At 44.8% G+C, this 27,742-nt stretch overlaps 1 protein-coding gene across 1 annotated transcript in view; it reads right to left on the bottom strand.

The window, feature by feature from the left end:
• GALNT12 (polypeptide N-acetylgalactosaminyltransferase 12) overlaps positions 1–27,742 on the bottom strand; it is a 119,174-nt gene that overhangs the window by 7,004 nt on the left and 84,428 nt on the right. The window contains exons 7-8 of the mRNA XM_060254501.1: positions 8,432–8,563; positions 2,612–2,725 (exon numbers count right to left, since the gene is read on the bottom strand). Coding sequence (XP_060110484.1) covers positions 2,612–2,725; positions 8,432–8,563 — 246 coding nt within the window. The remainder of the gene's footprint in view (positions 1–2,611; positions 2,726–8,431; positions 8,564–27,742) is intronic.

Genomic DNA, 27,742 nt, shown 5'->3' with positions numbered 1-27,742 from the left:
CCTGATGCTTTTTTTGGTTGTTGTTTAAAACGTGCCATATTCACACATAAGGCTGTGCAAATTTCCACCAATCCCCCCTCCCTCTACCAATCCCACCAGGCTGATCTTGAGAGTCCACTCTCTCTTTCTCTGACTGATTCAGACTGCATATGGGGATTAGAACTTGGAAAAGCCCTGGAAAAAAGCCTGTACTCTATACCAGTCATAAAAAAGTTGTGGTCAAGCCAAACTGGGCCAGATCAGAACCCTTGCACTTCAGCGGGGGAGGGCGGGATATAAGAATAAATTTATTATTATTATTATTGAAATAGTGATAAGAACATAAGAACATAAGAGAAGCCATGTTGGATCAGGCCAACGGCCCATCCAGTCCAACACTCTGTGTCACACAGTGGCCAAAATTTTTATATACACACATACACTGTGGCTAATAGCCATTGATGGACCTCTGCTCCATATTTTTATCTAAACCCCTCTTGAAGGTGGCTATACTTGTGGCCGCCACCACCTCCTGTGGCAGTGAATTCCACATGTTAATCACCCTTTGGGTGAAGAAGTACTTCCTTTTATCTGAGCTTCTAGGATTATAGTTTTAAATTGCGTCCAAGCTTCCCCAAGGGTTTTGACCATATGTACCTTTCCTTTCAGTTTCCTCCTCACATAAGAACATAAGAACATAAGAGAAGCCATGTTGGATCAGGCCAACGGCCCATCAAGTCCAACACTCTGTGTCACACAGTGGCAAAAATTTTCATATACACACATACACTGTGGCTAATAGCCACTGATGGACCTGTGCTCCATATTTTTATCTAAACCCCTCTTGAAGGTGGCTATATTGTGGCCGCCACCACCTCCTGTGGCAGTGAATTCCACATGTTAATCACCCTTTGGGTGAAGAAGTACTTCCTTTTATCCGTTTTAACCTTTCTGCTCAGCAATTTCATCGAATGCCCACGAGTTCTTGTATTGTGAGAAAGGGAGAAAAGGACTTCTTTCTCTACTTTCTCCATCCCATGCATTATCTTGTAAACCTCTATCATGTCACCCCGCAGTCGACGTTTCTCCAAGCTAAAGAGTCCCAAGCGTTTCAACCTTTCTTCATAGGGAAAGTGCTCCAGCCCTTTAATCATTCTAGTTGCCCTTCTCTGGACTTTCTCCAATGCTATAATATCCTTTTTGAGGTGCGGCGACCAGAACTGCACACAGTACTCCATGCCTCCTCATGCACACAGTACTCCATGCCTCCACAGTACTCACATGCCTCCTCATCTCAGTGTATTTACCCCTTTTAAAGTTAAACGTGGTTGTGGTGGTCTTTTTGGACAACTCCCTATTTATACAAACGGTGAAATCAATAACATTATGGTCACTGCTCCCAAGTGGCGCAATCACTTTTACATCTCTCACCAAGTCTTGGGCATTACTTAGGACCAAATCCAGGATCGCCCCACCCCTGGTAGGTTCTGAGACCATCTGCTCCATAGCACAGTCATTGAGAGCATCAAGAAACTCAATCTCTTTCTCTCGACCAGAACAAGGAAATCAGGGATCTGGGTTCCTGGTCCTTAGGGAGCCCCCAGGCAAAGAGCCACAGGCCAAGAGCCCTTTAGCTCTCGCCCTTCGGCTCGCGCCTTTGGCAAGGCGCAGCTTAAAATGCAAAGAGGGTGGAGCAGAGGCACTCCTCAGTAATCAGCAGCAATCACTCTCAATCTCTTTCACCCTTAGCCCAGTCAACCAAACAAAGAGCAGTCAACCAAACAAAGAGCAGTCAACCAAACAAAGAGCAGTTCCCCAGCTATCACACCTCAGACTTTTAGGCAGCCCCACAAACCTCAGAATGAAGTCCTTCAAAACTCAGAAATTCTCAGCAATTTCTCCAGCTGTCTCAGCTAACAGAGCTGCTCTGCTCCTCTCAGACCTCTGTGAATTGTGCTCAGCCTTTGGCAAGGCGCAGCTTAAAATGCAAAGAGGGTGGAGCAGAGGCACTCCTCAGTAATCAGCAGCAATCACTCTCAATCTCTTTCACCCTTAGCCCAGTCAACCAAACAAAGAGCAGTCAACCAAACAAAGAGCAGTTCCCCAGCTATCACACCTCAGACTTTTAGGCAGCCCCACAAACCTCAGAATGAAGTCCTTCAAAACTCAGAAATTCTCAGCAATTTCTCCAGCTGTCTCAGCCAGAGATCCTTCTGGGCCTGCCCCTCAGCACGTGCCAGCGGCCCCATCCAAATGTTTGGTGTTGTATGGAGCAGGGGGCAGCACTGAGACAGGAGTGAGGCTACCAAACGCATGTTGGGGGGGCAGCCTCCTCTCTGAAGAGCGGACGCCATCACTGTTGGTGCCTCTTTAACCAACAAAGCCCTTCCCTCTTTCTAGACCACTCCATTCTAGACCACCTCTTTGAACTAATTTAGGTGCACAAACAACGTTCCTCCTTCACTTAGCTCTAAGAAGCCCCTGAGCTTGGTAACACTCTGATGACTTGGTATGGTGTAAGATACCTGGCATTAATTTCTGTGTGCCACTGGATTAAGGTAGGAAAAGCCACAGAATCAGAACAATACAAAAAAGAAAACTCCTTTTGGTTGCAGTGAAAATGAAATGTTACCTGATTTTGTCCCATGCCATGACAAGGGTATAGTATGACTCTGTGTCCTGTTATTTCATGTTCGTTGGGAGGGTTGTAATCAAAGCAATAATTTGCCATCCCTCTGTTTTTCAGCTAAAAGGCAACAAAAGGCAATTAAAGGACACCAGCCCACTTTCAGCTATCAGTTTAGCAGCAGATAATTCAGCTATAACAAGGGATGCAAGATTGGAACACTTTTTAAAAAGCAAGCATATAAAACATCCTGAATGTACAATCATCCTTCTTTTGGCCTACTCTGGGAATTCCTAAATGTGTTCCCTATTCATCTCTATGTGTGGAGCTGGGTCATGAAGGCTTGAACTACGGCCTTCAAGTATTAGCTAAAAATTCATTTAGATCTGTACCCAAAAGCTTATTATCTTACTTAATGAAAGACTGGCATAGCATAGTTTTCTACATTTACTCACAAACTGCAAAAGCCTGGTATAGCAATGGATTCCCTTCTTTTATGTAGTGAATTATGTATTCTAAAAACCATCCAACTAAGGTTTATGGACCATGAATTCCAAAAACTGTTCCCTTCACACCCCGCTGTCTTTTCTGCAGCCAATTTAGGTATATGTCAAAGGCATGGAACAATACCCTATTACTTTTCTGCTAACGACTCCCCAGTCCAGCACTGAGCCTTTACCCTTGCTTGCCTGAATGCCTTTCCATCAATAGACCTTCTTGGCAAATTTAGGCCAATAGCTTTCCAAAATAGGCTCCACCCACATGAATTAGGAGCCCTTGATTCATTATTTCATGTAATTTCAGAGTGCCTTCTCCTTGCCTTACAACATAAAAAAAAATTCTAGATACCTTCAGCACGGTGTTTCCGGCAAGGAAAAAAAACATAATTTACCTTTTAGAAGGTGTCAACCCTCAAAGACAGGAGGGCCTGGCATGACTTTGTCCATGGGGTCGCAAAGAGTCAGACTCGACTGTGCGACTGAACAACAACAACAAACCCTCAAACTACAGCATGTGTTGCAAAATTTTTAGCAGGAGCTTATAAAATTAAGTCTAAGCACACCACTGTACCTTAATTGTTGGATGCCTATTTATCTTAGGCTTGTTATTACTGGCTATTATTTTAATTGACTGTTTCATGTTCTTGTTTTAATTATTTATCAGATCTCTGTATTTATTCCAGATTGTAAATTACCAGTGCTTTTATGCCAATAAAGGTATGAATTGAACTGAATTGAAATTAAAACTTACTGAAACAATGAAAAAACATACTGGCTGATGGAAATGAAAACTTACCTGGCTTTGCCTCATGCATGAAAAAGCAGGTTGCTTACCTGTACCTGATGGTCTTTAAGTGATGATCTGTGCAGTCACATCCTTGGGTGCTGTGCCTATGCAGGGAGTAGCCTTCAGTGTCTTTCTGGGGGGTTTTCTCCTCCTCCACTCTGGGGAGTAGGCAGCCACTGGGCATGCCTGGAGCAGAGGAGAACCTCAATCCCTTCCAACCGCAAGTGGTAGAGCTCATCCACTAAAGGTAAGTGGCAGAGAGATGCCAGCAGTGGGGAAGGCTGGGTGGGCATGCATGACTGCACAGATCACAGCTCAAAGACCATCAGTTACAGGGAAGCAACCTGTTTATCTTCTTCATGATCTCTATGCAGTCCCACACTTGGGTGATTAGTGAGCTGTGACTACAGTGGATGGCCGGTACTGTGGCTTCTTGTACACCTGGATTGGAAGATCCAGCATAAGGGTATACCAATGGGTAAACTGTATTAAAGGAATCACACCTTTCAAGGAAATCCTTAAGGGTAAAGAAGGATGTGTTACTGGTAACAGCAACACCAATAATATTTTGTGCTTGCAGGTCAGAGATTCAGTGGAAGACTGACTGGAGGACCTCCTGTCTGAAGGATGCATCCAGGCCTGCAGCTCACAAGGGGCCCATGGGGCCTGGCCCCCTGGCAAGGTTTTTTTGGGAGTGGCTCACCCCATCCCTTCACTCCCCATCTCAGGGCTGCCCCTCCCCTTTTCCTGCATGATTTAAATACACAGGAGAGGTGCCCTTTCTTCTGCTTGAAGAAAGAACGTGCGGCTCGACCCGTCCCTTGCCTGCCCCCCTCCTGCTTCAGATGGGGCCAGGAAGAGGCTAAAAGAAAGAAGAATGCAGTCTCTTCCTGGCTCCCTCTAAGTGGGAGAGGGCTGGCTACAGGGCGGGCTGAGTGTTCCTTCTCGGCTCAGAGCCAAGAAAGAACTCTTGCACAAAGCGCACCGTTCTGATGACGTCACTTCCAGTGACATCATCAGGCCATGAGCACTTTGTGCACGTGAATAGTGTCCTGGAGGGGAAGGGGGGCAGGTTCTGCCTGGGGCCACTAGGGGCTGGAAATGGGGTGCCCTGTAGAAGGCTGGACTCCAGTTTCCCTCAGTTCAGTAATGTGAGAATCTCCAAGGGGAGGCAAAGCTGCAGGTTGGGGTTTATTGAATGCTGGGGGAAACCTCTTCAGAAACCACAGTTGCAGGGTGTGCATGTGTAGTTTGGCAAACATTAACACATTGGTGGTTGCTGCCATTAATCCAAGGATTTGCAGGGCTAAGCCCTCTCGCTGGGATTGTAGAAACTGGACCAGACTGATGATGTCACTTGCCCGTTGCTATGGAAGGAAAGTGACATAATCCAAGGATTTGCAGGGCTAAACCCTCTCGCTGGGATTGTAGAAACTGGACCAGACTGATTATGTCACTTGCCCGTTGCTATGGAAGGAAAGTGACATATAGGTGGGTATCTAATATTGGCCCAATCAACTGCACCCTGATTGGCCCAATCAACTGCACCACTCTTTCTACTGATCTGTAGACCAATGCATTTCAGAAGATGACATGTGGTCTCGATGTGTTGGAGGAGGAGTCCTCTTGGACTCTGCTACTAGCAACTGCCTTGCCCGCTTCAGATGGAAGAATGCTGACTTGGCAGTGGCTGCTATCTGGGCCTCCATCGATAGTGAAGGCTCCAGTAAAACACCCAGGCTCTTTACCTGGCGCGCTGCTTTCAATGGTGCGCCATCGAAGACCGGGAGAGCTATTTCCCTTCCCAGAGCGCCGCGACCCACGCAAAGGACCTCTGTCTTCGCTGGGTTCAGCTTCAGCCCACTCAGCCTGAGCCATGTCGCAACAGCCTGTAAGGCCCGGTCGAGATTCCCTGGTGCGGGGTCGGGCCAGCCGTCCATTAGTAGATAGAGCTGGGTGTCATCCGCATATTGATGGCAACCCAGCCCAAACCGCCGGGCAATCTGGGCGAGGGGGCGCATATAGATGTTGAACAACATCGGGGAGAGCACTGCATCGGGAATGATCAGATAAATGTGGTGTCAATGAAACGTCAACAAGTAGCTCTGCATCATGGTTGACATTCTGATCCCAGGGAGGTTTCTCTTTGAAAATGGCAGAGAGATTGGTAGTGAGACCAAGAGGATGAGGTCTGCTGAGTCAGATCAGTTTCATGATCTGAACAGGAGAGTTGGATATGCTGTGTGAGCACTTGTCTTGGTACGGGGGGACTTAGGCAATGAATCAGAGATGCCATAATTTTCAGTGGAGGAATAACAGGAATGACCATCAGGTCCAGCACTGGAGATTTCGGAGTGGGAGACAGAGTATAACTACAGCATGTTTCTGATGTCTCTCCTTGTCTTTCTTGTGCTTCTTTGGTTTCTTGGTCTTCAATCCCTTGTCCTCCCTGCTTTTCTTAGGAGTGGAGGATGCTGACCAAGAAGCTGAGCCCACATGTTTGAGGGGGCAATCAGCATCGGGGCGGGGCTAGCTCTGCGAACTAGTTGCCCGGAGGGATCGCTGTTGAGGTTGATGTCAATGGCTGCGGCAACTGTCACCAAAGAAGTCAATGCCTTTTTGGTTGGCATTAATGCCAATTCAAGCAGGGCTGTGGATAGGTGGGCTGCTTGGTTATTTCATGTTTGCTTGAAGAAATTTGCAATGTGTGCATGAGTGAACTCAGTGGACTTCCCCTAAGGTGATCAGGCAAAGCAAATGGCTGTAGGGAGGAGGTATTTTACTGTCACAATGACCATAGCATTTGAAGAAGCCCCAATGTCTTTCCATAATCTACTGAAGAGAGTGAAGGGGGTGGGGAAGCCAAGTGGGGAAAGACCCCAGAAAAGTCAAAAAAGTTCTCTCTTTTTTGATAGTCTGGAAGAACAAATAATCAAGGGATAAGTGAAAGAAAAAAAACTAAAGAGCGAGAATAAAAGCTACAGAGAAAAACTGTACTGACCAAAGCAGGAGATCAACCAATCAGTGTAGCAGTATGTCACACTGCTGCTATGTCAGTGCCCACCCAGTGAGCATTCATGGTGGGGGCTTCTGCATGTGCTCACTGGGTTCTGAAATCCCAGGCTTTCTAGGTACTGGAGTAGGCACAGGCACCCTATCCCATGGGTGTGAAGCACAAGGACCACAAAGAAGATCTGTAATGGTATCATCTTGGAGAGGCCAATTCAGATGAGTAGCATATCTGGTCCCTGGAGCTCTGATGGTAGGAACAGCCAGATTGAAATCTCCTGCGATGCACAGAGGAGTCTGGTTGGTCCAAGGCAGATCAGTGTTTGGAGTCTTGTTCTGATTGGTTACAGATGTTCTCATTCACATCTTCCCATGACTAAGTCACATCCTCCCCCCCATGAGAGGGTGCATGGTTGAGAGATGACTTGAATGAGGTGCATTTCTGAACAAGTAGCGCCTTGCCGAGCTTTAGAAGGGGTCATGGCTGACATAGATTTAAATACACAGGAGAGGTGCCCTTTCTTCTGCTTGGATTCTCCTCAGCTTCAGGCATGTGCAGTGGGCTGTCTGTTCTCCGGAGCGGAGAAGAACACCTGCCAAAAAGACATTGAGGCTAGCTCTACGAAACCTGAGGTCGGTCCCTGCACCGGTGTGGCACCCAAGTGTAGGACTACCCAGAGACTATGAAGATGAATATAATGTGATTGTAACCCACCATTTCACGACCACTGCAAGGACCATCCTGGTCTTCTTACTGCTGTGTGCATTTTTGGTAATCCTTACATCAGCACTGCAATGTAGTTGGTATTTTTACCCCCTTGTTGCAGAGGGATGTTGGTCTGGTCATGGCTGATGTGAGATTTGGATTGGGGCATAGGTCTCGCTCCTAGGCACTGCAGCATTACCAGACAAAACTGGGCTGCCCTCAGAACATCCCACTAATTTGGTTTATAGCCCACTTTTATCATAAAAGCAAAAGGCTAGTTATCTCTGCTCCTAATGAAATCCTCATGAAGCCTTCCTCAAACTCTAGCTCTATTTAGCCAGTCCTTGGGTGCTGCTTCTGGCATGAAGGATACCCCTTGCATTGTACCACACATAAAGACTGCCAACTGTGCCCATAATTCAGTTTATTTACTTACTTAATTTCTACCACACCTTTCTCCCCACTTTTCTCCCTGAACCACCTCACAGCACTCTCATCTCCATTTTATCCTCACAACAAGTTCTGTAAGGCAGGAGGTGTGGCTGACGTCTGAAGACTGTGGAGAAGAGTATCCTCTGGAGGTTCCATCTCCCTCTAGATCACAAACCCACCCAGCCAGAATGATAGCCAAGCAAGTGCCAGTGTACTATGCCATGAGTTAAGCAACAATGGCTTTATTCTAATAATTGCCCCACTGGACTTTCTTCTAGTATTCAGCATTATCTGCTAAAATAGCTTACATCTGCCTTCTGCCTTAATGACCACTCTGAGATTGGGAGGAAGCTGGGGATTGTGGCCATCTCCTAAAGCATAATTTTATTTACCATTCCAAAGAAGCCAGGCCTGTCCTCTGGCACATGAAGTTCTGGGTATATATTCTCCAAGTACCACTTGAAATCACTGCATTTTAGCTTCTGCCGGAGCACTCTTCTTTCTGTCACATCTCCATAGGGCTCCTAAAAATAAAACCCAGGATAAAAGCATTTATTTATTTATTATATTTATATCCTGCCCTCCCCTATTGGGCTCACGGGTGGCTAACAGCAGTTAAAATACACAAAAGTAAGTATACAATAAAATCATACAAATAATTAAAACATCTTAATATAGACATATACAGTTTTTGTCCCTAGATGGCATTGTTATTAATTCTTGATTAGCACTGTTTGCTGTAATATCTTTAGATGTTATTAAGGGCCTTATGTTTCTGTCTAAGGTCAGGATAAATATGGATTCTGTACCGGGTTGGTGGAGTGCTAGATGCCTCCATTGGCTGTTGAAGGGGGGGAGGATTTTCAATGTATTTAAAAGCATTTTTATTTTTGTCTTTATATTTTAAAAAAACATGCACAAATTCTTTTAAAAGTTTTATTTATTGTACAGAAATTTACAATATTTGCTGGAGTTTGGGTTCCCATTTGTTCTCATTCAAGCCAGACAGCCACTGTTTATAGGTTGGGTTTTTTGTGGGTTTTGTTTTGTTTTTTTGCATTTCCTAGCTTCCTTGACTCATATGAATAACACCGGCATTGCCTTAGACTTGCTCGTATCTTTCCTAATCTGAGGCAGACATTCTGGATGAGCTTCTATAACTGTAGTAACCTCCAAGTATCCTGGAGAGATCTGGTTCTTCTTTTCAACCTCCTTTTAACAAATCCATTTCAGATGTCCTCTTTGGCAATTGTGTGGGACTACACTGGACCTCCCAGGTAACTTCTTCCTTGCTACATAAAAATTCTGACACCACAATAGTCATTTTCCAACTGCTTCAACATCCCTCACTGGGCCCAAGTACCAAATCCACCCAGCCTCCAGTCAGCTCCATGTCCAGCTGTTTCCAAGGCACAGGTGTTTATATGGCACCTAAAAACTTCATGTCTGTGTCACATCCTGAGCATGCATTTTCTCAGTAAGCATGAGGCTAGTTGAAGTCACCCACTATTACAACACTGGTTGCATCCCTGGTTTCTTAAGATCACCTTTAGGAGGTTCATAACACAGCACTGGTGCCAAATTACAGTTTGGACCTTTTTCTTTCCATCCACAGTAATTCTGTAAAGGAGTTTATTCCTCCTAAGTTCATCTTCAGAACACCTAAATCAGACTTGCACACAAGCTCAATCAGTCATATATTTTAGCCTGCAATGTAGTTGATAATCTCTTCTTTTGTCTGCTGTGTGACTGGAAAGGCAAAGGGTGAGCGATATAGTGAGCCATGTGCCTTTTGAGCTGATCCTATTTACACATCCTTTCACAGGGACAAGGTAGTTTTTAGACTGGACCTCTCCTTTCCACTTTCCCACTACTGTAGCAAACAGTGGGGGATACAAAAGATGACCAATGGGGGGAATTAAGTCCTCTTCTGCCCCCCCAACTCCCACAGCCTCACAGTTGATCCATGGGTCCTTTTAAAAAAACTATTGTCTTCAAATTTTACACCTTTATACAAAAAAGGATAGGAAAAAGAACACAAAATATAAATGAAATAATTTTTTTTATTTATATTTTCAATTTTTATCAAATTTCAACTGAATATGATTAATTATACTACAATTGGAATGTATCTCATAAAAGTTCTCATTTATTTGAAGCACTGTAAGTTAAATAAATAAAATAACTTAATCGCTTTTATTTTAGCAGTCCATTCACTGATTTCCAAACTCTCTCTTAATTTTCAATACCGAGCAAAAGTTAAGACATACAGTTGTAATCAAGTTCAAGATTCCTGATTGTACTTTCTTTGGAATTCCAGGAATATAATTTAATAACCTACATTCAAGAGTATTTTCTAACACTCTTTGCAAACCAGCACTCTTTTCCCTAGGGCAAAACCACCACATACGGAGGAAATTGGTAGATTCTGCATTACAAAAGAAGCATAAACTTGAACATGAATTATAAATCTTAGCAATTACTTTTGGAGTTAGATAAAGCTGGTGTATCACCTTGCATAGGTTCTCTCTAAAATTTACACAGGCCATAAACCTTGATCCTGTGGACAATGGAAAATCCCACACATCTGTTGCTATTTCATATCCTAATGCTAAATTCCACTTAAACTTTGGTGTCTCCATTAGTTCCTACCTAATCACCTGCCTATAAAGCTCAGAGAACTGATGCTTTGGATGTTGAATCACAATTACATTTATCTGCCTCATATTAACACCATTACAAGTTAATACATAGTACATAGGTACTATCAATTCATTTGATAGTGCCTATGCCATAAAATCTGACCATTATTTTTGTATTAAGAGTTTTATAAGTAATAATACTGCCTGAGACTATTGAAGTGTTATCTAATTAATATATTAGAAGTAGGAAACCAGCCAGGGAGGCAGTGGGGCCCTTGGAGGACCATGGGGTAAAAGGATTACTGAAGGAGGATAGAGAAATGGCTGAGAAGCTGAATGAATTTTTTGCCTCTGTCTTCACTGTGGAAGATGAGAACTTTTTGCCTGCCCCAGAACCACTAATTTTGGAAGGGGTGTTGAAAGACCTGAGTCAGATTGAGGTGACAAAAGAGGAGGTCCTACAACTGATAGACAAATTAAAAACTAATAAGTCTCCAGGTCCGGATGGCATACATCCGAGAGTTCTGAAAGAACTCAAAGTTGAACTTGTGGATCTTCTAACAAAAATCTGTAATCTTTCATTGAAATCTGCCTCCGTTCCCGAGGACTGGAAGGTAGCAAATGTCACCCCCATCTTTAAAAAGGGTTCCAGAGGAGATCCGGGAAATTACAGGCCAGTCAGTCTGACTTCAATACCGGGAAAGTTGGTAGAAACCATTATCAAGGACAGAATGAGTAGGCACATTGATGAACACGGGTTATTGAGGAAGACTCAGCATGGGTTCTGCAAGGGAAGATCTTGCCTCATTAACCTGTTACATTTCTTTGAGGGGGTGAACAAACATGTGGACAAAGGAGACTCGATAGATGTTGTTTACTTTGACTTCCAGAAAGCTTTTGATAAAGTTCCTCATCAAACGCTCCTTAGAAAGCTTGAGAGTCATGGAGTAAAAGGACAGGTCCTCTTGTGGATCAAAAACTGGCTGAGTAATAGGAAGCAGAGAGTGAGTATAAATGGGCAGTCTTCGCAGTGGAGGACGGTAAGCAGTGGGGTGCCGCAGGGCTCGGTACTGGGTCCCATGCTCTTTAACTTGTTCATAAATGATTTAGAGTTGGGAGTGAGCAGTGAAGTGGCCAAGTTTGCGGATGACACTAAATTGTTCAGGGTGGTGAGAACCAGAGAGGATTGTGAGGAACTCCAAAGGGATCTGTTGAGGCTGTGTGAGTGGGCGTCAACGTGGCAGATGCGGTTCAATGTGGCCAAGTGCAAAGTAATGCACATTGGGGCCAAGAATCCCAGCTACAAATACAAGTTGATGGGGTGTGAACTGGCAGAGACTGTCCAAGAGAGAGATCTTGGGGTCGTAGTAGATAACTCACTGAAAATGTCAAGACAGTGTGCGTTTGCAATAAAAAAGGCCAACGCCATGCTGGGAATTATTAGGAAGGGAATTGAAAACAAATCAGCCAGTATCATAATGCCCCTGTATAAATCGATGGTGCGGTCTCATTTGGAGTACTGTGTGCAGTTCTGGTCGCCGCACCTCAAAAAGGATATTATAGCATTGGAGAAAGTCCAGAGAAGGGCAACTAGAATGATTAAAGGGCTGGAGCACTTTCCCTATGAAGAAAGGTTGAAACGCTTGGGACTCTTTAGCTTGGAGAAACGTCGACTGCGGGGTGACATGATAGAGGTTTACAAGATAATGCATGGGATGGAGAAAGTAGAGAAAGAAGTACTTTTCTCCCTTTCTCACAATACAAGAACTCGTGGGCATTCGATGAAATTGCTGAGCAGACAGGTTAAAACGGATAAAAGGAAGTACTTCTTCACCCAAAGGGTGATTAACATGTGGAATTCACTGCCACAGGAGGTGGTGGCGGCCACAAGTATAGCCACCTTCAAGAGGGGTTTAGATAAAAATATGGAGCAGAGGTCCATCAATGGCTATTAGCCACAGTGTATGTGTGTATATAAAATTTTTGGCCACTGTGTGACACAGAGTGTTGGACTGGATGGCCTGATCCAACATGGCTTCTCTTATGATGTTTACGCTGCAGCCTGGCTGGTGAAGCTGTGATGTGCCTCTCCCCCAGATTCACACCGACAGTCCTTATCTGGTTCCAGAGAAGTGTGAGAAAAGGAGATGTTTTTAATAGCCTTAATTCCTTAGTAATAAAATAGATACTGTGTAGTAACCTTTGAACCTGTGACTCAAGCTGCATCTGCATCCCTTTGAAGTTATCCTATATAGCAACTATGTAGCCCTGTGTACGTCATTACTTCCAAGGATTGTGTCCTTGGTAAAGCTTCTGAGTTCCTACAATAAAACAACTTTTGATTCAACAACAAAAGACTGTTTATTGAGAAATATCGATGCTTGACAAATGGTCCTTGACCAGCACAGAATAAAACAGGTTCACATGCTCATAATTTAAAAAACTATTAATAATTTTAGTATTTAAAACATAATAAAATATTTAAACATCTTTAAAAGTACAATTTTAACATTTCTTAAACCTTCTTTATCTGTGTCTTAAACCTTCTTTATCAAATTCTGTAAGTGGCCGCAAGAAACTTCACACTACTCACTAAAACCAACGGATTTTCATCAGTTAACAGCATTCTAGTATACACTGATTCTGGACGGTCAAGGTACCTACTAATTATAGGAGAGACAAACTTAATATGAACTTCTTGGTAGTTAAACATGTTCCAAAGTTTCAATCTCCCCTAAACTACAAGGGCATAACCTATTTTCCATCAGGACTTTTTATATCAGATTATACAGCACCACATAATGGTTTTAAATTGTATTTTATTGGTTTTTAAATTGTAAATATAAATGTTAGCTGCCGAGTCTACTCACAGAGAGGGCGGGATAGAAATTCAAGGTAAATAAATAAATGAAAATATCACCCTTCTAAATCTGCTAAGGGGAGAGCATGATTTCTAGCAAGCATAAATGCTCTCCTGTGACTTGATTTTATTTGCTAGATACGATACCTGCCCTCCAACCTCAGAAACACACTATTTACCTTATAACAGACTATCTAAAGATCTAAGAAGTAATTTCACTGGCTTTACACTTGTGCGCATGGCCAATGTACTGAACTTGGGTATTCTAAATGGTTCTCATATAAATGATCATCCCGAGGAATACACCTACTGGTCTGGGACAAAGCGAAGCGTGATTGATTATATGTTAATCTCAGAGAATTTAGCTCAATTTGTTGAGGGGACATATTGTGGAGGGGACCAGATGCCCCTTACTTTAGCCATGTCAATCCCCTGCATACATCCGAGAATTGTGGACAGGTACAGGTGTGTTACTGAGCATGGGGAAAGGTATATTAGGATAGCCTGGGATGATAGAATGAGGGAAAGTATGCAGAACCCCCTCAAGCAAGAAACTACCAAAGATGTTATTCTCTTGAAGGATGGGGAAGAGGTTATTACATTATATGAAGCTCTTACTAAGCAACTGCTATTGCTGATAAAAGGACAGCCCTTTGTCCCCAATAGAAGAGCCTGGGGGAAGAGAAGCAACCGGTTTGACGCAGAATGTTTACAGGCCAAAAAAGAACTTGGCACCATGTACCTAAATTATAGGGCAGATCCAAACATAATTGATAAAGAACAACTAAGGGTACAAAAAATTAAATACAAAAAGCTGATAATCAGGAAAAAAAATGAGGCCAGGGATTTAGCTTGGCTCCGGTTGGAAAAGGCTGTAAGATTAAAAAACCCATCACTCTTTTGGAAACTGGTATCCAATGGCCTTAATAGACTCACCTCTCAGATCTCCAATTTGGTTATGCCAGAGGCTTGGGAGAATTATAACAAAGAACTATATAGATCAACAGAGGATCCACCTCCTTTAATGGAGATTTCAGAGAATCTACCAGAATGGCCACCTGTTGAACCATCTGAGGTAAAATCCTTAATTATGTCTTTAAAGTTAAAAAAAAAAAAAAAGCCCCTGACCTTGATCTAATCCCTGCAGAGTTAATTCAAGAAAATATAGACTGGTGGGCCCCGCTGCTTGCCATTTACTACAATAGATAAAACAGTAAGAATTCCTAGAGACTGGGACACTGGAATTATACTGCCCATCTACAAAAAGGATGATAAAAAGGACCCAATTAATTGCAGGCCAATTAGTCTCCTAAGTATACCGAGTAAGATCTATGCCAGTCGACAAAGAGAAATTGAATGAATGGATTGAGCAAAATAATATTCTTGGGTTGGAACAGAATGCATTTAAATCAAGGTTGTTCTACACTAAGAGCCCCGTGGCGCAGAGTGTTAAAGCTGCAGTACTTGCAGTCCTAAGCTCTGCTCACAACCTGAGTTCGATCTCAGCGGAAGCTGGTTTCAGGTAGCCGGCTCAGGTTGACTCAGCCTTCCATCCTTTCGAGGTCGGTAAAATGAGTACCCAGCTTGCTGGGGGGGAAAGTGTAAATGACTGGGGAAGGCAATGGCAAACCACCCCGTAAAAAGTCTGCCGTGAAAATGTTGTGAAAGCAAAGTCACCCCAGAGTTGGAAACGACTGGTGCTTGCACAGGGGACCTTCCCTTCCCTTTCTATTCTACACTAGATCACTATGTAGTCCAAGATAATCTAATATCTAAATACTCTGCTAATACTTCCTCCGCCTTATATGCAGCCTTCATAGATTTTAAATTTGCTTTTGACCTAGTACATCGGAATCTTTTATGGGGAAAGCTGAAGGATATGGGGGTGAATGGGAGATTATTGGCCCTAATAAAAACCTTACACAGGAACACTAAGATCAGAGTGAGAACAGACCCCCAGGGCCACCTTACAGAAGCCATAAATGTAAAGAAGGGAGTCAAACAAGGCTGTATTTTGGCCCCTTCCCTATTTAACCTATTTATTAATGATCTGGGGAATCATCTAAACTGTCTGGAGGAGCATGCTCCTAAAATTGCTGAGAAACATATCCCACTTCTCAGTAGACGTTCGCTGTTTCAAATATTTGGCAGTAGTTTTTCAATCTTCTGGCTCCAGAAAGGCGCGTGTGGATCATGTAATAATTAATGCGACTAGAAGTGTGGGGGCAACGGAGAAATTTTTCTGGAACTCAGGGAGATGGAATATAGTTGCAGCAGTTAAGATCTTTAAGGTCACATCTCTTGCCTAACTACTACATGGAGCCCCTTTGAGCATATCCCCACATAAGACATACTGGCAAGCATTAAAAAGAGTTTCTAAGTTTCTAAGGCATGTTCTTCAAGCCCCACCTGGTGCTTCAAACATTTTCATACGAGTTGAAACTGGCATGGTCACCTTATAGGCCTGTTTATGGATTGCTCTTTCTATATTGGTATAAACTAATGACTAACCCTACTGGGCTAATGAGCCTGATAATGAAAGACTCCTTGACACCTTACTGGGTTAGAGAAACCGGGCTTAAATTAGCTTATTATGGGCTCTCTCATATGGGTTTATGATGCAATTGGAAGGTAGTGCAGTTAAGCCCTTCCTTAAACAAAAGACTCTAGATATCAAAAGACAACATGATTTGTCTCAGATTAAATGTTATCCTTCAGGCACAGGTAACCTGAATTGAATAGTTCTGATGCCATACTTGCAGAATTTAGATAAACCTGATTATAGAGGAGCTTTTACACTCATGAGAGCAAATATGCTCCCTTCAATGGTCACAGAAGGTAAATACAAAAGGCGCCCCTATGAGGAAAGGTTATGTATCTGCGGAGAAGGGAGGATAGAGACGAGAGAGCACATTCTCTTTGAATGTAAACTTTATCAGCACATTTGTTCGACTTATATTGCTCCTATTTGTGACCAATTCCTGGGGAGAGGTTTTAGCTTTTATTGAATAACATTTTGCCGATAGGAACCAGGAAATTACTATGAAGGCTGCAGCGTTTGCTGTACAAGCCATAAAACTCTGTAAACAACTAATGGATTTAAATGGCTATGAAATATTTTAATTTATGTTTTATAACTAGAAATGGAAACTGAAATTTTTATGTGTAATATTTGTACTGTGCCCAAGTTCAATTGTATACCTTTGTTTGTTTGTTTTTTAATTCCACTTGTTACCTATTTTCATGTTTTCTTTCTCTTTAATGGGTCTCTGATTGTATTAAACTAAACTTGACTTGACTTGATATCTCCAGATGAGAGAGATAAGCAACTGGTAAAACAATGTATCTGGAGCTGTCCACTGACAGAAAAGCCGGTGATCTCTCTCAATCTGTCTGATGCTCAATATCTAGCACCCTTTCCTTCAGAACAAAGCAGTAGACAAGTGCACCTTTAAGACCAACTAAGTTTTATTCAGAATGTAAGCTTTTGTATGCTCTTAAGCAGACTTCATCAGACAAAATATTGGTACAAACTAATAACTAAGACCAGGTTGTCTTGGATCACAGCCCACCCTTTCCCCAACGTCTCTCACCACTGTTGGCAAGAAGTGGGTGGTTATGCTCCACTGTTGCTGGGTAACAGTGGGAAGGGCTTCTCCTCATAGCCATTTACGACTTTAAACGGTGTTGCTTTGGTGGAGCTGTAGAGGCTGTTGTTGTACCCATACTCAGCGAATGGCAATAATTCCACCCAGTTGGACTGCTGGTAGTTAACATAGCACCGTAAATACTGCTCTAGAAGGGTGTTCACTCATTCCGTCTGCCCGTCCGTCTGGGGGTGGTAGGCAGAGTTTAACCCTTGTTCCATGCCTGTTAGCTTGCAAAACTCCCGCCAGAAGTTGGCAATGAACTGTGTCCCGCGGTCGCTAATGACCTTGTCCGGGAATGAGTGTACTTTAACAATGTGTTGGAAAAACAAATAGGCAAGCTTTTTTGCAGTGGGCAGTTTTTTACAAGGGATGAAGTGAGCTTGCTTTGAAAAGGTGTCCACCACTACTAGGATTACAGTCCGTCCCTGGGACACCAGTAATTCCACTATGAAATCCATAGAGACTACCGACCAAGGGCGTTCGGCCATGGGGGTTGGTTGGAGGAGACCCAGGGGCTTCCCCCCCCCCTTTTTTGCCATTATGCACACCGGGCAGGTAGCCACGAATTCTGAAATGTCCTTTTTCATGTGCGGCCACCAGAACTGTCTGTTGACTAAGTGCAGGGTTTTTATGTACCCGAAGTGGCCCGATAGTTTATTCCAGTGGCAATGCTGTAGGACCTCCCTGTGCAGAGTTTTGGGGACATACAGTTTTTCATCGTAATACCAAAACCCTCCAGCCCCTTTTGTAAGTCCTTCTGGCCTCCCTTTGCCTTTGCACTCTGCTTCCTCAATCAGTCTATTGCCCCCCCACGGTTCTGGCGCCTTGTGCTTTTTCCCTGACGGGTGGTTATAGCACCCTTGTGCTTTTTCCCTGACCGGATGGTTATACCTACCCGGAGAGCCAGTTTGGTGTGGAGAGCCAGTTTGGTGTAGTGGTTAAGTGTGTGGACTCTTATCTGGGAGAACCAGGTTTGATTCCCCACTCCTCCACTTGCACCTGCTAGCATGGCCTTGGGTCAGCCATAGCTCTGGCAGAGGTTGTCCTTGAAAGGGCAGCTGCTGTGAGAGCCCTCTCCAGCCCCACCCACCTCACAGGGTGTCTGTTGTGGAGGAGGAAGGTAAAGGAGATTGTGAGCCGCTCTGAGACTCTTCAGAGTGGAGGGCGGGATATAAATCCCATATCTTCTTCTTCTTCTTCTATGGCGCTAGGAGGAATGATAGAGTCCACCACCTCCTCCTTTTGACTCTCGTGTTGAGGCAGCCTCGATAGCACATCAGCTAGAAAGTTTTTTGACCCAGGAATGTGCTTGAGAGTAAAGTCAAACTTTGCAAAGAACCTGGCCCAATGGATCTGTTTTTCAGTCAATTTTCTACGCCCGGTAAGCACTTGTAGGTTTTTGTGGTCAGTCCAGATCTCAAACGGCACCCTTGCTCCCTCTAGCCAGGACCACCATGTTTACAATGCAAAAGTCACGGCAAACACTTCCTTGTCCCACACCGACCAGTTGCGCTGTTCTTATGAGAATTTTTTAGAGATATAGGCGCACGGTCTCAACATCTCCTCCAAGTCTTTTTGCATTAATATGGCTCCTACGGCCATGTCGGAAGCGTCACATTGGACCACGAAGGGCTTAAGCTCATCAGGGTGAGCCAACACTGGTTCACTTGTGAGTAAGGGTTTGAGCCATTTGAAAGCTTTCTGGCAAGTGGGGGTCCAAGCTAATTTTGCCCCCGGTTTTTTCGCTTCGGGCCCCTTCCCTTTAGTAAGTCTGTTAGGGGCAACATCACCTGGGCGAACCCCTGAATGAAGCCCCTGTAAAAATTGGCGAAGCCGAGGAAAGATTGTAGCTGTCTATGTGTCCTCAGGGGTTCCCAATCTAGCACTGCTTGTATCTTGGCGGGGTCCATCGCCAACCCCTTCCCAGAGACACGAAACCCCAAATAGTCGAGTTCTGATTGGTGGAACTCACACTTCGACAGTTTGGCATACAGTTTATGTTCATACAAGGTAGTGAGCACCTTCCTCACTAGTTGCACATGGGAGGCTAGATCTTTTGAATAGATAATGATGTCATCCATGTACACCACTACCCCCTTATACAGGTACTCTCTCAAGACCTCATTTATGAAATTCATGAATACTCCCTTGCAATCCAAAAGGCATTACTAGGTATTCAAACTGTCCCATCGGGGTGTTAAACGCGGTCTTCCACTCATCCCCTTCTTTGATTCGTACTCTAAAGTAGGCATCTCTCAGGTCCAGTTTCGTGAATATGGACCCCTCCATCACCGTGCTTAACAAATCTTTGATCAGGGGAATGGGGTAGGCATTGGACATCAAGATCCCATTTATCCCGCGAAAGTCAGTGCAAAGTCTAAGGCTCCCATCCTTCTTTTTCCGGAACAGGACGGGCACGGCGTGTGGAGCGGTCGCCGGTCTAATGAAGCCCCTTTTTAAATTTTTGTCTATAAATTTCCTTAGCTTCGCTTTTTCTGCCCACCCCATAGAGTACATTATGGCTTTGGGTAGCTCCTGGCCAGGGATTAGTTCAATGGAGCAGTCGGTGCTCCAGTGTGGGGGGAGCTCGTTCGCCTCCTCCTCGCTAAACACCCTGCACAAGTCCCAATACTCTCGGGGGATGGATTGAACCTCTTCCACAGATACACACATTTTTTTCATTTCTGGGGGGTGGATTAGGTCCCCAATCCCCCAGCCAATGATGGTGTGTGCACCTCTTGTCAGTAAAGTCTATGGATTGATCCCCCCATTGTATGTCCGGCTGGTGTTTAGCTAACCATCCGACTCCCAGTACTACATCAAAGGAGGAGGAGGGAGCGATCACAAAAACCTCAACATCCCAGCTATTCCTACCGGTATGCCCTGAGCCTCTTCTACGCAGGGCTCCCCTCGCATTATGGACCCGTCCATTTGTTCGAATTGGATCGGGTGGGGCAGGGGCTTTCAGATTAGTCCAAGAGCATCCACCAACTTTGGGGTGATAATTTCTTGCGTGCACCCAGAGTCAATTAGGGCTCGGGCGTGCATGAAGCGTTTGAGCTTCCAATTTAGCAAAGTCAATGGGACGAAAAATAGGGATCCAGTTATTCTCATCCGTAATGGTACCGTTAGATCCACGACCTGCCTCTCAGCTCCCCTCAGTGCAGGTCATTCTCATTTTCCGCCGGCTCGGGTCCCCACAACTCCTCACTCATGTCGTCCAAAATTATAGCATCCTCCTCTAGCACCATCAATGTTGCGGTACTTCCTCGACTCGACTCTTTGGGCCTGGCTGTCGTCTTCTCGGACCCCGTCGCTGTTGGTTTCGAGGTAAGGGGGGGCTCGAGGTTTTTCCGGGCAGTTGGCCGCCAGATGGCTTGGGTCGCCACAGCGAAAGCACTTACGACCTATGGGGGGTTTGGTGGTTCCCCCTGGGGTCGATCCTTTCTTCGGCTCTGCTTTGCCCCCTGACCAAGCCTCACGTCCCCCCTTTCCCCCTTGTTGCAGTTGGCATTGGAGAGCCACTCACTTCATGTTGGTTTCCACCTCACCGGATAGTTGCACTCATCCCACTAGAGTTGTGGGGCGGGCTTGCTGAAGGGCCCGATCCAGGAGACTGGCATTAAGGCCCCACTGGTAGGCCTCGATCTTCATCATCTCACTCCAGCCTCGAATTTTGGCGCACTGTGCCCTGAAGTCAGCTGTGTACTTGCGCACCGATTTCAACGCTTGGTGCATGTCCCGGGTCTCTTGAAGGGGGTCCTCATACTGGACCAATAGGGCTTGTAGGAACCACACTATCGAGTTCGGGGCCTCGCATCTCATATAGGCTTATGTACCAGCGTCTGGCAGCCCACTTCAGCTTGGAGCCAAGATAGCCCACTCGGCTGAAGTCATCTGGGAACATGTTCCCCCAATAATGCATGTAGCTATTGGCTTGGATGGTGAAATATTCCACTTCTTCCGGGTCATCGTCGAAGGTGCATCTAGCTCCTGGCCCCTCCTGTAGTCTCGTGGCCCGGGGAGTACTGGCACTGGTGCTGGGGCTTCGGGTGGGGCTGGAACCACCGGAACCGCTGGTGGAACCGCTGCTGGGGCTGGCGTTGCTGGCGCTGCCGGTTGATCTGTCTCTGCATCTCTCGTGCCATGAAGGTGGCATTCGCTTGGATCTTGTCCAGCAGTTCCCAAGCCATGGCTGCCATCTCTCCCCTCACGGTCTTTAGGACGCCCATTTCTTTCGGGGGGCTTCCACTTTCCTCCTCCGAGTCCGACCCATCGTGGCGGTCGTCGTCTGGCCTCGGTTCTGCCCGTTCGTCATAGTTTCGGATGGGGCATTCGTCCCCTTGTTCCCCAGGGTTCCCACTCTTCCCTCCTTTCACGGGCCTCGTCAGGAAGGTCTCGTGGCGTGCCGGGGCCATGTCCATTAGGGTAGTGGATGTGTGGGGCTTCCATCTCTGAGGGGTGATGAACAGTTCCTGGATGTGTAGTGGGGACCTATGTCCCCCGACTCTCTGGGCCTCAATAATGTGCCAGGGGGGAGTCTTTACTCCTGCTCCTTCAAAGGGTTCAGTAGGTTCTCTGTTATCCAGTACTTTTTTAGCCATCCGGCTTAAAAGTTGCTGGTGCAGATAAACTCTTAGTAATGGATCAATTCCAAAATGTCAAGCAAGCAGATTTCAAAGTAACCAGTCCTTGAGTTGAAACAAAGTATGGTTTATTGATAATCCATGTGCTTCTATTGAGCCAAATATTGGAAATGATACAGAGTAGCAGTAGAATGCATACTTAAAGGTGGCACATCAAAGGTTCTATAAACAAAGCTACAATTGCTAAACAGTCCTGTATTCACGTGTGAAAATTCACACAGTACTTTCTTATCTCCCTGTGGTTATTCTTCCTGGGCCCAGGCCTGGCCTGGCCTGGAACATGTCCCTAGAGGCTTTATCTTCAAAGAGCAAATTCCTGCATTTGTTAGTAAAAGCGAAAGAGGCGCGAAAGAGGCGCCGGGTAGTTCTCTACTTTGATGTGCCTTAGCTTGGTTCAGGGTTAGTAACATTTTAAAGCATGGCAGTTATATTCAGATAAATATAGACAGTCATAGAAAGATAAAACATTGCTTGACATAGCACTGAGATTTGACGATCCTTTCTCTCAGGGATATAGAAGTCTGGATTGCTTTGATATCTAACCATATCATTGATATAAAAAATGAAAAGTAGTGGGGGCAAAATTCAGCCTTGACTAACTCATTTAGTAGTATGAATTGTATTTGTAAAATAGCCATTCTTTTTACATCTGAGAATGTTGTTGTTATACAGTACATGGATTAAATATAAAGGCTTGTGGTCTATTGTCCTCTAATTTTTCCAGAGTTTAGTTCTCAAGATATAATCAAAAGCTGCCTTCAATATGAGCAAAGAGCAGCAGGAGAAAATTGGAGAAATTTAAGAAACTGGAGCCCCAAAACAGAACTATGGGACTCAAATTAGCAGATCTGGAAGATAAAGATCATCATATAAACATCCTCGTCCATGAGGTGGAGGAGAAGGTTGAGGAAGACGATATCATGGGATTTCTCATTGACTGGGTTAACTCCCCGGTTCCAGACCACCCCACCCCATCCCTGCAAGCAGAATGGATCTCAGAAGAGCTCAGAGAATTGCAACTCCAAGAGGGAAATCGATGCTGAGCTCATTCCATGCTGGCCCAAGCCGGCCGCAGGTCGAACAGACCACAGCCAAAAAGGGCGCATGGCTCCTCTCTCCTTGGCACTTCCTTCCCATCCAAGAAGTGCCAGGGAGGGAGGAGCCATGCGCCCTTTTGGGATGCTGTCTGTTCGACCTGCGGCCGGATTGTCCCAGCGCGGAATGAGCTCAACGTCTATTTCCCACCGATTGGGCGATCGGTCACCCCGCTGCGCCGCCTCCCCCATGGCATAGTGCCCCCTCCTCCTCCCTTCCCCACTGCTGGTAAATTTCCGGCTTTCTAAAGCTCCCTCCCCCCCCGACCATCTCCTTGGCGAGGAAAACAGAGATGAGATAATTCAGTGGGGAAGGGATCAGCCACGTGCCCTTTCCAGGTGCGGTTCCTTCGCAATGCCGGCGGCATGCCTCAGCGCTGAATTATCTCAGCTCTGTTTTCCTCGCTGAGGAGGTGGGGAAGGGGAGCTTCACAAAGCCGGAAATATACCAGTGGTGGGGAAGGGAGGGAGAAGGAGGCGCTTGCACAGCGAGAGTCAGCATTTCTAAAAGTGAGTTGCTCCCATCCTTTTTTTTGTTTTTCTTTCTTCCTTTTATCCCTCCTTTCTTTCACTTCTTCCTTCCCATTTCCTTCCTTCATATTTCCTTTCTCTTTCTCTCCCCCTCCCTCCCTCCCTTTCTTTCTGTCAGTTTTTTCCCATCCTCTCTCTTTCTGTCAGTCCTTCCTTCCTTCCTTCCTTCCTTCCTTCCTTCCTTCCTTCCTTCCTTCCTTCCTTCCTTCCTTCCTTCCTTCCTTCCTTCCTTCCCTCCCATTGTTTATCTGAGTAGACCTGGGGGGGAGGATGTCCTGCCATTTCATGTTTTCCCAGCACTGCCATTTCAGGTCGGTTTCTTCCTTCCTTCCTTTCTTTTCTCTCTCTTTCTGTCAGACTTTTCCCTTGTCTCGCCTTCCTTCCTTGCCATTGCTAATCTGAGTAGACCTGGGGGTGGGGGGGAGAGAAGCTTTAAATGCCCTGCTATTTCATGTTTTCCCAGGCTGCCGTTTCACGTTTTCCCAGGATGACAGCATTTTATATTTTTAGATTTCTGCTGTGTGATCCTTGTGCTGCTTCTTAGAATCATAAAGTTGGAAGGGACCCCTAGGGTCCTTTAGTCCAACCCCCTGCACAATGCAGGAAACTCACAAACACCTCCCCCTAAATTCACAGGATCTTCATTGCTGTCAGATGGCCATCTAGCCTCTGTTTAAAAACCTCCAAGGAAGGAGAACACACCACCTCAGGAGAAAGCCTGTTCCACTGAGGAATTGCTCTAATGGTTAGAAAGTTCTTCCTAATGTTGAGCCGGAAACTCTTCTGATTTAATTTCGACCCACTGGTTCTGGTCCTACCTTCCGGGGCCACAGAAAACAATTCCACACCATCCTCTATATGACTGTCAGACGTTGGAGCTCAAAGTGAACGGACCATCATTTGTTGCAAAAGTAGTAGCTTTTATTTGATATCTCAAAGTTCTGAATAGGCAGTTATTGGAACTGATAGCAAGTATTGAAACATACATGGGTTTTAAGGCCTTACATCAAAGCATTTCCAAACAATCCTACATTCTCACACTCTAATGTTACAAGTAACACTCTCCCTACTTCTTATCGCTTGCGGCTCCCTTTCTCACGGAGGAGCCCTGCTGGCTCTTCTTGAGGCTCGCTATCTTCAAAGAGCTATTGCTTTGTTCGTGTTATGCAAAGGAATTCACAGCATGGGTTAGTAACATTTCTAAGACTGTTTGATATGCAAGGTCTTCTGCTTCATAGTTAGTAACAGGAGTTCAAAAATGGAGTTAGTCATGTCAATGAACAAGTTACAGAATACATTCAGTATGATGACACAGTAATACTCTCCAATGTCTGACATAGACAGCCCTTCATATCACCTCCAGCCACCTCCTCTCCAGGCTAAAAATCCCCAGCTCCTTCAATCTCTCCTCATAGGACTTGGTCTCCAGACCTCTCATCATCTTTCTCGCCCTCCTCTGGACCCATTCCAGCTTGTCTATATCCTTCTTAAAATGTGGTGCCCAACACTGAACACAATCCTCCAGGTGAGGTCATAAGAACATAAGAGAAGCCATGTTGGATCAGGCCAATGGCCCATCTAGTCCAACACTCTGTGTCACACAGTGGCCAAAAAAAATTTATATATACACACACACATACACACACACTGTGGCTAATAGCCACTGATGGACCTCTGCTCCATATTTTTATCTAACCCCCTCTTGAAGGTGGCTATGCTTGTGGCCGCCACCACCTCCTGTGGCAGTGAATTCCACATGTTAATCACCCTTTGGGTGAAGAAGTACTTCCTTTTATCCGTTTTAACCGTCTGCTCTGCAATTTCATCGAATGCCCACGAGTTCTTGTATTGTGAGAAAGGGAGAAAAGGACTTCTTTCTCTACTTTCTCCATCCCATGCATTATCTTGTAAACCTCTATCATGTCACCCCGCAGTCGACGTTTCTCCAAGCTAAAGAGTACCAAGCGTTTCAACCTTTCTTCATAGGGAAAGTGTTCCAGCCCTTTAATCATTCTAGTTGCCCTTTTCTGGACTTTCTCCAATGCTATAATATCCTTTTTGAGGTGCGGCGACCAGAACTGCACACAGTACTCCAAATGAGACTGCACCATCGATTTATACAGGGGCATTATGATACTGGCTGATTTGTTTTCAATTCCCTTCCTAATAATTCCCAGCATGGCGTTGGCCTTTTTTATTGCAAACGCACGCTGTCCTGACATTTTCAATTAGTTATCTACCACGACCCCAAGATCTCTCTCTTGGTCAGTCTCTGCCAGTTCACATCCCATCAACTTGTATTTCTGGCTGGGATTCTTGGCCCCAATGTGCATTACTTTGCACTTGGCCACATTGAACCGCATCTGCCATGTTGACGCCCACTCACCCAGCCTCAACAGATCCCTTTGGAGTTCATCAGAATCCTCTCTGGTTCTCACCACCCTGAACAATTTAGTGTCATCCGCAAACTTGGCCACTTTACTGCTCATTCCCAACTCTAAATCATTTATGAACAAGTTAAAGAGCATGGGACCCAGTACCGAGCCCTGTGGCACCCCATTGCTTACTGTCCTCCACTGCGAAAACTGCCCATTTATACTCACTCTCTGCTTCCTATTACACAGCCAGTTCTTGATCCACAAGAGGACCTGTCCTTTTACTCCATGACTCTCAAGCTTTCTAAGGAGCCTTTGATGAGGAACTTTATCAAAAGCTTTCTGGAAGGTCAAGGTAAACAACATCTATCGGGTCTCCTTTGTCCACATGTTTGTTCACCCCCTCAAAGAAATGTAACAGGTTAGTGAGGCAAGATCTTCCCTTACAGAACCCATGCTGAGTCTTCCTCAATAATCCGTGTTCATCAATGTGCCTACTCATTCTGTCCTTGATAATGGTTTCTACCAACTTTCCCAGTATTGAAGTCAGACTGACTGGCCTGTAATTTCCCGGATTTCCTCTGGAACCCTTTTTAAAGATGGGGGTGACATTCGCTACCTTCCAGTCCTCAGGAACAGAGGCAGATTTCAACGGAGGTCTTAGCAGAGTAAAGCGATACCATCACATCACGTGATCTGGACACTATACTTCTGTTGATATAGCCCAAAACTGCATTTTCCTTTTTAGCCACCGCATCACACTTTTGACTCATGTTCAGCGTATGATCCACTACGACCCCTAGACCCCTAGACCCTTTTCTCACATACTACTGCTAAGACAAGTCTCTCCCATCCTATAACCATACATTGGATTTTTCCTACCTAAATGCAGAACTTTACATTTCCAGCCTGTCAAGGTCATCCTGTATCCTGTTTGTCTTCTTCTGTGTTTGCAACCCCTCCCAATTTTGTATCATCTGCAAATTTAATAAGCATTCCTTCTATTCCTTCATCCAAATCACTGATAAAGATATTGAACAAAACAGGTCCAAGGACAGATCCTTGAGGTACTCCACTTGTCACTCCTCTCCAAGAGGATGAGGAACCATTCACAAGCACTCTTTGGGTACGATCTGTCAACCAGTTACAGATCCACCTAACGGTAACAGGATCCAAACCACATTTTACCAACTTGTCAACAAGGATAATCACATTCTTGATTTTTTATTTTTAAAATTGCTTTGCAAAATTCCACCATCTCCTACTTTTCCTAAAATATATATTGCAAGAGTTTTAGGCTTGTTTGTACATCATTTCCTGTCTACCGACTCCACCCCCAAATTTTAGTGGGCCATGAAGGAGAAGTGCAAAAATAACCGGGCCACGAGGGAGAAAAGTTTGGGAAACCCTGGTATAGATTTATAGAAATGTCTGCAAAGTTAAAAAAAAAAAAGAGGCCTTAGGTACAGGTGTGGGGAGGGAGAAGATGGGAAAGGATGAATCCCTTAAAGGTGCCACAACACAGCATAGATATGGGTAATCTATGCCGTCTCACTCATATCAAACATAGACGAATAGCAAATCATATAAGAGATTCAAAGTCTGATATCATAATGCTTCAGGAGACACATCATAGTATAAAGGACAATACACTATTAAAACATCGATACTTTGGGCAATGCTATTCAACACCAGGAAATAGTAAATTAAGGGAGGGAGCAATTTTCTTGTCAACAACGTCTTCATTTCAGAAAAGTAACTTAGTAAGAGATCCACTAGGCCACTACATCTTTGTTAAAGGGCAATATGCAAATAAAACATTTACATTTGCCTCTGATTATGCACTTGACAAGAAGCAAATTACATTTTTAAGGAATACTTTAAAGACATTAGATACATTTAAAG

This window comes from Heteronotia binoei, chromosome 14 (genome assembly GCF_032191835.1).
Source record: "Heteronotia binoei isolate CCM8104 ecotype False Entrance Well chromosome 14, APGP_CSIRO_Hbin_v1, whole genome shotgun sequence".
Classification (NCBI taxonomy): domain Eukaryota; kingdom Metazoa; phylum Chordata; class Lepidosauria; order Squamata; family Gekkonidae; genus Heteronotia; species Heteronotia binoei.
The sequence above is the reverse complement of the archived record's forward strand: the minus strand, read 5'-3'. Positions and strand labels throughout refer to the sequence as shown.